The sequence below is a fragment of the Natrix helvetica genome, assembly GCF_964273705.1.
Source record: "Natrix helvetica genome assembly, chromosome: 2".
Classification (NCBI taxonomy): Eukaryota; Metazoa; Chordata; class Lepidosauria; order Squamata; family Natricidae; genus Natrix; species Natrix helvetica.
In genome coordinates, this window is record NC_138552.1 from 257,195,653 (window position 1) to 257,208,398 (window position 12,746).

At 37.7% G+C, this 12,746-nt stretch overlaps 1 protein-coding gene across 18 annotated transcripts in view; it reads right to left on the reverse strand.

The window, feature by feature from the left end:
• The window catches only part of NRXN1 (neurexin 1), an 898,064-nt gene that overhangs the window by 36,664 nt on the left and 848,654 nt on the right, over positions 1-12,746 (reverse strand). The window contains exon 1 of one of the 18 annotated variants that reach the window (XM_081941965.1): positions 5,873-6,045. The exons of the other annotated variants lie outside the window; for them this stretch is intronic. Within the exon in view, the coding sequence (XP_081798091.1) occupies positions 5,873-5,905 (33 nt within the window). The 5' untranslated portion in view covers positions 5,906-6,045. Of the gene's footprint in view, positions 1-5,872; positions 6,046-12,746 lie in introns of those variants that run through there. 18 annotated transcript variants of the gene reach the window in all.

Genomic DNA, 12,746 nt, shown 5'->3' on the forward strand with positions numbered 1-12,746 from the left:
TATGATAATCTGTGTTCTCTAACACTATTGACTATAATATGCTTAAGGACGAATTCATTAATTATTTCTGCCTTTTGCTGCCAATATCTATCAGGTTCTTGGCAGCCAGCCAATACACACATTACAGTGTTTATTTGAGAGTTTTTCTAGCTAGTAGCTTTTGAGTTTTTGTATGCCTTTCATAGCACTGACACTCTGCACTGATATAACTTTTGCTTCCCATGAAATAAGTTTCACCCCTATAGAAGGTAAACTGCAGCCACAGATTTGCGATGTTTTTCCCATCTTTTTTGTATAAAGTATTGAACAAGGCTGAGTTATTCAATTTTTTCTCTTGGCAATTATTCATCAAACTGATACACATCAGACTTATGTACAAAAAAGGAGCACAGTTTTGCCTACATGATTTTTACCCCACCATACAGGTGAGAGTTCTATTTTGTGCTGTTTGAGAGGTATATGGACAACCTCAGTATGGGATCAGCACATACTAAATCTCAGTTTTATTAAGGAAATCATATTTATTAATGCTCCCTATTAATACTAAGAAACAATTATTCATACAGTAGAGTGTGGTGGATTTTTCTCAGTGTCAGTGATCCACTCACAATCTCAAATGTTTTCCATAATGATTTATTTTCTAAGGTACTCATCTAGCTGCTCCTTACTTTTTAAATCTCTTGCAATTTTTCTTTTGCTTATAGACAACAAATCATATTCCACTTCCACTTCAACAGCCTTCTAATTTAGAATGTATTTTAGAAAGGCCCGGCAGCCTAAAGTCTTCTTATCAAGTATTGTTCCTAAGTTTCCAACTGGTTCCATCTTTCCATAGTTCCTTTTCTTGCAATGTTTGAATAGAATAGAATAACAGAGTTGGAAGGGACATTAGAGGTCTTCTAGTCCAACTCCCTGCCTAGGCAGGAAACCCTATACCATTTCAGAGAAATGGTTATCTATTATCTTCTTAAAAACTTCCAGTGTTGGAACATTCACAACTTCTGGAGTTAAGTTGTTCCACTGATTAATTGTTCAAACTGTCAGGAAATTTCTCCTCAGTTCTAAATTGCTTTTCTCCTTGATTAGTTTCCACCCATTGCTTCTTGTACTACCCTCAGGTACTTTGGAGAATAGTTTAACTCCCTCTTCTTTGTGGCAACCCCTGAGATATTGTAACACTGCTATCATGTCTCCCCTAGTCCTTCTTTCTATTAAACTAGACATACCCAATTCCTGCAACCATTCTTCAAGTTTTAGCTCCAGTGCCCTAATCATCTTTGTTGCTCTTCTCTGCACTCTCTCTAGAGTCTCCACATCTTTTCTACATCGTGGCGACCAAAACTGAATGCAGTATTCCAAGTGTGATCTTACCAAGGCATTATAAAGTCGTATCAACACTTCACGTGATATTGATTCAATCCCTCTGTTTATGCAGCCTAGAACTGTGTTGGATTTTTTGGCAGCTGCTGCACACTGCTGGTTCATATTTAAATGGTTGTCCACTAGGACTCCAAGATCCCTCTCACAGTTACAATTTTTGAGCAAGGTATCACATATACTGTACCTGTGCATTTTGTTTGACCCCGGTTTTGTCTGTGTAAATTTTCTCACCTTTGGCATTCATAGTTAACAACAGCAGCAGGTCTTTTCCTCATTTGAGATATTGACTGCAACTATCACCATCACTAGAATATGGAATTTTCTTTGAATTTAAATATTGTCATGGATATTGTAAGTGGCAAAAAAAAATTATGCTGATAATTAAAAGTGCATGGGAGAAGAATGTGCATAAACCAAGCACACCAAGGGAGTGAAGATTGAACAAAAAAGAAGGAAGGAGGGAGGGAGGAAGTTAAGGGAGGAAGAGAGGGAGGGAGGAAAAAAGGGAGGGAGGGACAAGGATAGAATTGATTAGTAGAAAAGCAAAAGAGAAGGAGGAAGAGATAGGGCACCAAGTGAAGGTAGGCAATAAAGAACTAACTTTACAAAGAAGCAAATTCAGCAGGCAGGTAATTCTCATGCATATGAAGTAGATTCCTCCTGAAATAGGTCTGGAAAATATGTTCTTACTCCAGAAGTAATGCATCAAGTAACTTGGTACAGTGTAAAGGTATAGGTTTATGACTTGTTTCATTTTTTATGTGAGGATAATTCTGCAATGTATTTGATTACAGTGGAAGAAATCAGCCAACAACATGGAATAGGAATGTTCACTCCAAAGGCTGAATTTCTTCAGGGAAAAGCTACTGCAAATAATAATCTATCATGCTTACCAAAATATTTCTACAACTCATGCATTCTTAGTATAATTACTTGAAATATTGTTTATTTTTTAATTTTCTACTTCACATACAGAAGAGAGGGGAAAAAAAAACAAGGAAAAAGATATCCCAAAAGAAAAAAAGGGGGGGGGGGAGAAGAAATAGTTACATACGAAAAAATATATCCTGACATATTTTGTTTTATAAACTTAGCTCTTGCAGAGGAAGGAATCTGGTTCAGGAATAGCAAAGGGAAAAAAAAAACTTTCCTCCATTTAATGCAGTCTCAATAAAACCTGCCCTGGCATCTGCAATTTTCCTCAACTAAAGCTTCTAGGGGGATACTCACTCTTTGCATCAAATTACAATTGAATCCTAATTCTGGCCAATGGTAATTTTAAAGCTTTTGTGAAACAAAACAAAATCTCAAATACACATATGATGTAACTTTAATGTAAAAGGTGTTTTGGTTCTCATTTATCTGGATTCTGGATAGGTCCAGTTCATATATAATTGCCCTCAGCATTTGAAGACATTATCCTCAACTATTACTGAAAATGGGGGTGGGGGGGATGAAATTTGGCATATACATAAACAAATAAGCACATTTTTCAAATCATGCATATCCCATTTACCCAAAGAAGACAATAAATGGTAATAGTATAAATCAGTAAAATAGTAAAGATAGAAAAGAAAGCATCATCTCTACCTAAAACCAGTTTCATCACCACCTTTTATCTATAAAAGAAGAACACTACAATAACCTAATAACATTTAGAAGAACTCTGCCACCCTCTCCTTGAACTCTAGAGAGTACAACTCTCCAAATTACCAGCCAGTCTGGCTATCATTCTAGCTAAAAAAAACCTGGAAGTCAGAATCCAAACACCAATGGATAGCAACAGTTTGGGGAAGGAAGAACAATAACATAGCTACAAAAAGTTTCTAGAGAAACCAAATAGTAGCCAAGCTCCTGTAAGAGAAAGATGCTGCCTTACTGAACATTCCTGGGAGGACCTTCCATACACTGTTTTTACAAGCAATCTCCACAGTAAAAACAGCTTGCCTTCAGTTTTCTGTTGATAATGCAGTCAATGGAGGAAAAACAGAAAATCTAACACATTTACCACTGCAGGTAATACCCGAAATGATAGCTATTTAAAGCTTAGTACTCAGGTCAGCAAAATTGCAAAAATGCTTTGATGTTTCAAAAGAGAAAGATATTTTTTTTAAAACCTAAAATATCACTTGCGTTTGATGAGAAACATTTTATGTAATTTGCAGAATCAGAGAGTAAAATGAAAAGATGGACAAATATTGGAATAGTCTTCTCGGGGAGGAGGAGGACAAAAACAAAATGTCTATGCAAAGCATAAAAACGGTGAATGATTCCTTCCCCACTGCTCTCTTTCTATCAGCAGGGTTTTTTCCCACTTTCTCTGCTAGGAGAACATTCAATCAATCATCAGACATCTATAACCACAAGCAGTCAGAGCCCAGAAAAACATTGCCACTTGATTCTGTGAACCATAGACATCAGCTCTGGAGTGCACAAAAATGGAGCCCACCTTAGTCTTACTAATCAGAGCATGCATAACGTGGAAGCAGTCTGCCTGCATCCTGCTGCCCTGCCATCTCACTTACAAAAGTAGATGGATTTAATGCTTTCGTTCTGCCAATTAACTCTGCGTTAACTGGCAAGGATCTTCTCTGATGGAGAATTGGGGTGGAGGCAATTCAATTTCCATGGTGACCTAACCTCTTCACCTCTTCTTCTCGCAGCTGTTAGCTGTGTCAAATTATCACGCCCAAGAGATCCAAGATAAATGGCTATTAAGAAAACTGAGATGAGAAATGGCAACATTCTTAGGCATAATATTTTTTAGGTAGAAACTCAACATGGGTAGAAGCTTTTCAAAACAAGACAACCCAATAATTAATGTAATCTCTCTCTGCTAATATTACAATTTCTACGCCCTTGACAAATTTGTCCCCAAATCAGTAAAACTGTATTTTTAAAATAACACCACTACCACCGTAATAATAGAGCTGTGAAGCTTCTGCAGCACATTATGCACAATTAAAATGTCTGACCTCATAAAACCAAGCTCACAATTAACTTATGAAAGATTGAGAATGTTTCTGCTCATCACCAGAAAACAGCTTGCTCAAGTCACAAAGAGGATTAATATTGGGGTACAATTTCAAAAAGAAACTTTGCAGAAACTTCAGTACTGAAATGAAAGCTGGATACAATTTCCCTTTCCCATTTGAAAGCCTTTCCTCAAACTCAAAGAGCTAAAAAGCAATCCATATGAAATGCAGTGGATTAACATTTCCCCCAAAATACTGAGGCACACATTCTGGTGACTATATAATTATCCAGAGCTTTCAGGAGATAAGAATCCTTTACCCTTCTAAGAACAGAGGAGGTGGAAGCCCCCCCACCCAACACACACACACCATTTATTCTCTCCGTGGTGATCCTTTGTTTCTTCTTCCCAATACATCTTTTGTTTTACATTCTCATCTCTTATCGTATGCTTGTCTCCTTGTGTAATGAGCTTGCTACCACTCTCCTAGTACACACAAGATAGAACATTCAACCCCTTTCATTCTTGTTGGCATAAAAAAGATTGTGAAAAAGCAAGGCAATATTTCCACAGCGGTCAACATGCACATACATTCAGCACAAAAATGGTTTTCACACATAACTGATGCCTGACTTTTGGGAAGAATAATGAATGATTCTAGAATAATTTCAATAAACAACAATCAATGCTCTGCAGGTTTGTTAGTGCCACTTACACATAAGAAACAAATAGTTAAATCTCTTTCCTCAACACAATATAAAAAAGTCCCACATTGCTATAGGATGCAGATTCCCCCCATTGAGAAATATATCGGCAATTTCTTTAAAAATGCTCTTTTGCATTATTTACCATTAAATGTTAGACAACCAAAGGCAATTATTCCTTTGCATTAAAAAAATAATGCATGTATATTTCATTGCTCAGTAAACAGTCACAAATAACAAGAACAAATCCACATATATACACACAACATGCAAAACTGTGCTACGAATCATGCACACTCGGAATTTAAGCATTTTTAAACTAAAATAATCACCAGGTCATTAATAACTAAATAACCTAGCAATTATTGAAAAAGTCTGCTCCCCATGCTTGCATTGATTTCTTCTTTCCTTTTTCCAAGCATGCAAAAATTAAAAGACACATACACATGAACACAGAAACGCACAAGCAATGGATTAGAAAATCAGCAGATAAAGAAAATCAAAAGCATCAGGGTTTAAAGTGCTATTCTCTTAAACGCAAAAAGATCCTGAAATTGAAAAGCCGATCGCGTGCAGAAATTTGAACTCCTGATTTCAATGGCATGCAATCATCAAGGAGACAATTTCTAATTCAAATAAAAGCAATTTTGTTTAAAAAACAGTAATTGATACAAATGATTTTTCCTTCTCCTTTTTTAAATTTTTTATTATTTTTTTTATTATTATTTTTGCTTTTCGACTAACAGTCTCTTAAACCCTGCATGCTGCAGTGCTTAGCCTCTGGTCTGCATCGGCCGTGAGAGAAGAAGGCTACCTGAGAGTTTTCACAGTGCCATCTCATATCCATGTCTGCCTGGCTACCCTGCGTGCTTATAGCTTTTTTCTTAATTCTTAATGGAAATCCTAGGAAATTTAGTCCATCCTCTGAAATCAATACTGGTGACAGGAGAGCTCCCTGACTCAGTGGGAGATCAAGATGATAAATTGTCTGCGCATCAGCCCGGCCTATCAGTGCTCTGCACACAGATGGAAGAGGAAAGGGGGAAAAAAAACACAGAGAAACAGCTCCGTTGGTCACATGCTAAGGAGAAGCCAATGGGCAAATCGCTTCTGCAGTAGAGGATGCTGCAGTTTCTTCTGCGGATGAAAAGTGCTGCGTTTCACCATTGGGTACCACTCTAGTCAGTCTGCTCTCTCTTGTTTTGAGATTTAAGGAGTAATGCTACATATTTTCATAACACAATCAAATCCTCTCCACCTTATAATGAAACTGTAAAAATGTGATGGCGTGGAGAAAAGGGAGGATAGAGCAATAAAGCCCCTCACTGTGATCCCACTTAAACTGTTTTGATCTATTCCCCTTCAGATGATTACTGTGTTTTGCCTCATATTAATTTGCAGCCTTAAACAGAGCAATTAGCACACAGCCCTCAATCCAGGATGCCTCGGAAAAAGCCTTCTGACTGTAATTATCCTTTTAAAAACAAAAAAAACAAAAAAAAATCCAGGCTAATCAATGGCATTTGTGGTGTGCATGTTACACTCTGTAATTAATGTTTTTTTTAACAATGGATCCACAAAGACAATGAAGCAAAATAGAGAGATACTATACAGAGATGCTGCTGCGCTAATGAGAGCTGCAATGTTTTAAAAGATTCATACCAACTAGGCTAGGCATGTGATTTGGAAGGGGGAGAGGGAACAAAACGAAGAAGCTCCAGCAATGTTTTCAAAGCCTCTTGCACATAAGTAGGTCAGCAAAGAGAAAGAAAAGAAGGATCTATGTAGCCTGGGAGCCTTCCACAAAACTGGGGAATCAGCTAATCAGATAATCTATGAATAGTGTCAGCCGTAGATCAACAAGGTACAGATAATGAGGTTTCTGCCACATATAGTGTTTGCATTATTAGCAAACTCTAATTTACTGTTAACACTATCCTGCCCAGATAAAATATCAACAACTGTTTCCCCAAAGAGCAAAGAACCAGCTAGAAAGCTTTTTGCAAACAAAGCACATCTGTTATTATTCCTCCATCAGCATGATATATCACATCTTTGCTAAGGCCAAACAAATATATATATTTGTTATATTTAATAACTACCTTGGGTAATGACTATTCACAAAAACAATTGTAATAAATGTATTTTCCAACAAAAGCGCCATTTAGGACAACAAAAATCTTTATAACAAAATATCTTTTTATAGGAAAAATATAACAAAAATCTTCAGTGTGAAACCGGTTAAGTTCTGGCCAGTTTCAGGCAGCAGCTACCAGCCAGGCAGGTTCTAATCAGCTCATTAAAGTCATAGAGCTGAGTTTGTTAACTTGCTATTAATATATTTAGGGAAATGATAGGCTGCAGAGAAAAGCTGCTCAGGAAGGAAGAGATTGTTTAGTAACCATTTTGCTGGAACCAATTGCAGTCACTGGGTGAAGATCTGTTACAAAATAGTCACTATATAGAAAAATCAATCTGCCAATAAAGACCTCCACTGAATTATCAGTTGTGTTGATAGCTAAATTTGAACCTTAATCTTTGCCCAGCTGTTCTAAAATGCACTAGTGCTTGTAAATCTCATGAATATCTATGGTGTTGAATCAAAATAGGGCATTCTGAGATATTAGGCAGTAAATGTTTTCAGCATTTTTAATTTTACATTTCAACACATATTTCTGATATGTTAATTCATCTACTTTGAACTATCAGTTGTGACACAGTCATAATCTCATGGTAGATTTTTCAATATTTTTACTGCACATCATTTTCTCTTTTCAAGTGAGGGATGTCTCAGAACTACCGCTTTATATTGACTTATATCAGGGGTGTCCAAACTTGGGAACTTTAAGACTTGTGGACTTCAACTCCCAGAATTCCCCAGCCAACTGGCTGGGGAATTCTGGGAGTTGAAGTCCACAAGTCTTAAAGTTCCCAAGTGTGGACACCCCTGACTTATATGATACCTTGCTCTAATGTGGCATTTTGTGGAATAGGCACAAATTTGGATTCAGAGAATAAATCCCTCATTTTGAACATTTTTTGTGGGGCTTTTTTTTAGTAGACTGTAATTGTCTTATATGAAAAGAGATGATGATAGCTCTTTTCTAATAAATGTTCTGGAGGAAACAAATCCATTTTATGTGTTTTTCAAGAGACACCTTCATTCATTTATTTGCCAACAATCAACTGTACAGTCCTCCAAACATAAACCAATGCACATGTATGTATGTACACCTTCCCCTGGAAGATACATACGTGATTGATGAATATCTTTAAATGTTCCTTCTGACATAACTACAAGCATATACCATATATAAAAGCCTTTATTTTGATGCCATTACTGTCCTCCCCTCTTTTTGTTATGTGTTTGAACAATTGAAGGAGTTGTAAAATCATCAGACAACCCAATCAAACAGTATTTTCAAACAGAAACCATTTCATTGAAAAAAAATATGAAAAAAATCATATTCTATTTTCCTTCCCCCATTTTGGTTGGGGGGACGGACATAAAATAGAAGCAAGCTTTATCCTCTCAATGTTTCTGGGAGCTTTTCAGGTATCGCATATCCCTTTTATGTTCCAAATTCAAAAGTATTTTGGCCTAAGATATCCCATTTGAATTTACAATAGTTGTTGTAAAGTTGAGATAGATTATTATAGCCCAGTGATGGCAAACCTTTTAGACACCAAGTGCCAAAACTGTTTGTGCACATGCCCAAATTGAAAGGTGTGTGTGTGCGTGGACATGCATGTGTGCATGAACATACAAGTGCGGGCACACATGTGAACATGCACATGCACGGACATGTACGCATGCGCAGCAGCGACCCAAAGACCAGCTGGCGGGTGGAAGGTGGGGCATCCCAAAACCGGCAGCGTAGCAAGAGGTAAGCTCTTTTTCTTTCATGAACTTCTTTTTCGTTGTTTGAAGGGAAATAGAAACCTGTGAAAGAAATGCCTGGGGCAACGACGTGCATGCCAGCAGAGAAGGCTCTGCATGCCACTTCTGGCATGCGTGCCATAAGGTCACCATCACAGTGATATCCATTCCTGAAATTTTTGAATTTAGAAGAGTCAGTCTGGTTGAACTTGAAAAGTCTATTCAGAGCTGCTTTAGCTTCAAAGCATTCTTAGCGTGGTTAGGATAGCCCCTTTCAAAATTGCTTTCCAACCCTTAAAACAAGCATTGAGCTTTAAATGTTTTACATGTTAAATACTTTGAATAGCCCAACTAATATCAGTGACGTGCAGTTAGGTGAAGCAAGTGAGGCACAGCCTCACTGCTCTCATCATGAAAAGAAAAAAAAATGTAGAAGGAAAAAGCTGAGCTAGTTGCTGCCTCACCATGGATGACTCTGCTTAACTGTTAAAAAAAGCCTCTAAAAAGCACCCTCTACTATGAAGCAGGATAACTGCATGCCTCCTCTAGTCTGACTTTAGGCGTTTTATGATCACTCGAGCAGTTAAGCAAGGGTTAAAAGCTTAAAAATTCCTGACGTATGTGAGGCACGCAGTTCTCCTGCCTCATAGTAGAGGGCGCTTTTTTAGAGGCTTTTTTTAACAGTTAAGCAGAGTCATCCACGGAAGCCAGGCAAAGAGCCATGCTGTAGCACACACACTTTCCCCCAGCCTCTTTCTTTTGGAAGGCTTGGATCGGCTCCCCTCTGGCTTCTCTGCCTCTCCTATCACCCCAGGCTGCCAGCAGGGGTGGGCTTTATTGTGTTCTAGGCATTTCCCACCCAGACAGCAGGCTGCATTTGCAATGGTGGAGGTGTTTGGGGAAGGCAGCAGGGGAATGGGGGTGGGGGTGGCAGAGGAGCTTCTTTCAAGCCACTGGAAAAGATATCCAATTCAACTTTTGTGTGTGTGTGTGTGTTTGTTTGAGAGTGAGTGAGAGAGGGAAGGGGGTAGGAGAGATAGTCCAATCCAACTTCTCTCTCTGTGTGTATGTGTGTGTGCTTGAGAGAGGGGGAGGAAGGGAGAGAGGGAAGAAGGAGGGGAAGGGAGAAGAAAAAGAAAATAAAAAAGGAAACTTATTTCACAAAGGAGAAAAACAATGCTGTCATTTTAAATCGGAACTGAGCATGCCTGGCTGTGGAATTCTGGGAGTTGAAGTCCACAAATCTAAAAATATTTGAAACCCACCACTGTGTCTGTGCCTCACCAGCCATAAACCTTACCGCACGTCACTGATATAGATACATATCAAGGAATGAAGATCTATTTAGTTCTATATAAAAAAAAATGCAATCTTGTTTTACATTTTAACCCTCAAACAACAAATCACCTGACAGATTTGCAAAAAAACAAAACTAACCATTTTTCCCAGATCCAACATACATTTACATATCTATTTCTTTTTAACTAACTTTTCTTTATTGTATCCAAAAAAATCTATTGAAGTAGCAATATTGTTAATCCATATTTAAATACACAGGCCTGTACAATGCCTGTAAGAGTTCGTTCCTTACAGTTCATGGTGCAGAAAGGGCACCACAAAATACAAATGTGATAAGAATTAATGAAGGATGAAGAAAAAAGTACAAGTGGCCTATTTTCTTATATTTTTGGCTGGCCTTTTGGAATGATGCCTAGTTCTGATCTACTGATGTTGTTCCAGATAAGCAACAGGCATTAATTTCTTTCCCTACCCTTGGAGTTTCTATTTCAAGACAAGCTGTGCTTAAAACCAGACAAGGTCTTTGTAGCCAGCTGATTCTTGTCAACTCTATGAGGCTTCCCAGGTCTTCTGTGGGAGTAACTGGTCTACTTGCCAGGTATCATCCCTGTCCTTCCTGTAGCAACCTACCTCTGACCACTGTCTGCATTTGATATGAGTGACTTAGGCTTTCATATTCAGGGGTGTGTATGAAAAGAAATTCAACACAGAAGTCAGAACCATGTGATCAAACTCCCATTCCTTTTTAACCTGCATTCTGATAGCATGCACCTTTCTCACAGTGGTTAGATCGTAAGGAGGAGAAAACAAAATCCTCGAAATCTCTTTAAAATGCTGATTTTGGCATGTCCAAGGAGTTGTCCATTAGACATCAGTCAGCATGTCGTTGCTGTTTTCTGCAATATTCATTATATTTTGGAATTGCCAAACTTTACAGGTAATCATTGTATGTTTAATTTTGTAAAACAATGGATTTTCTGTTGCAAGTAGTAATGACATCCTTCATGGATTATATTTATTTATTCCCATTTTTAGGTGCTACCAGATAGGCTGTTAGGTGCCTAACATGTTTCACCCAGACTGGATATGATACTAAATACAATATTACCTCTTCAGACACAAATAAACCTCTCAGTTTATTTTTAGGGAAAGAAAATGGTCCTTGTTCCCTCGAACAGCTCCCACAGAATGATACAGTGTGCCAATGGTTTCAGAATACAAGGAATTACGATGTATCCCTGACTGTTAACAGACCTCTCTCCTCTCCTCTTTACAGCTACATATAGAGAACTTTTCATAATAATATGCATTGACCCGTGACTATGGTACCCTTCGCGCAATGATTTTCTTGTCATGGAATGCCTACTGCCATAATTGTTATGAAATCAAACATGGAAACATGTAATAAAATCATACGGCAACAAAACCACAGCAACGCATTAACAGTACTGAAAAATCTCTATAATATGACCAATATAAACCTGGAATTTGCAATCAGTCAGTCTTCCACAAGGCTTGGACAAAGTAAACTCAGAGATAAAAGATGTTGATAGTGAAATCAAAGTTATGGCCAATCCTATGAAGAGAATTGCATTTAGCTAGCCCTGCCTGGTTTTAAAAAGGAGGGTTATACCTGGCCAGTTCTTGGATGGGTGATCACCATGAACCGCTAGACAGTGAAACTGAAGAAGTATCATAAAAGTAGGCAGTGGCAAATTACTTGCTTTGGGATACTGGGAAGAGTTTGGAGAACATTGTTAATTGTTTTTCTTAGGTTTTTATTGTTGTGGCTGTGAGCTTCCCCAAGTTGTGGTTCATAAGATGGGGGAGGCATATAACTTTTCTAAATAAATACATACAGAAATCAGAATAATTTCTGTAGGCTATGCTTACATATAGTCAAAACAGTTGCCTTGGAGAGATGGGCAACATATTTAATAAATAAATTAAAATAAAATAAAAAATAGAAGAGATCCCTCTTGATAAAAAGTGTCCACAAAAGAGACCTAAAATAAAATGGATTGATGACAGCAGCAAGTACCAAGGGCCCAATTGGCAAAAGAAAGCTCAGAAGTGTATTGGTTGGAAACATGCGGAACAGGCCTTCATCCTGCAGTGGGCAGACAGTGGCTAAAATGATGATGATGAAAAATAAAATAAATAGTTGTGAAGGGAATGCCAACTCAGTAGTTCCATCGGGTAGGAAGTGTATTATTTACTTTAGGTTCATGTGCATTGAAATACAATTATGGAGCTCATTGAGAGTGACTCATAAAATTGTCTGTATGATTTAAATAGGTTTTGTTGCTATAAAAATATTTTATTATGCCTTTCGTTGAAAAGAATCTCAAAGCAGCAATTCATTAAAAGTAAAGGTTGTGTTAATAACTGATGAAGGCCAACTCACAGAACTTTTATTAAGAGATAACAAAAATGTTAAATGTTGGAGCTTGTCAGACTGCAGAGGACAGGTCATTGTACAGAACGGATGCCAGCGTGTCTTCTTCAG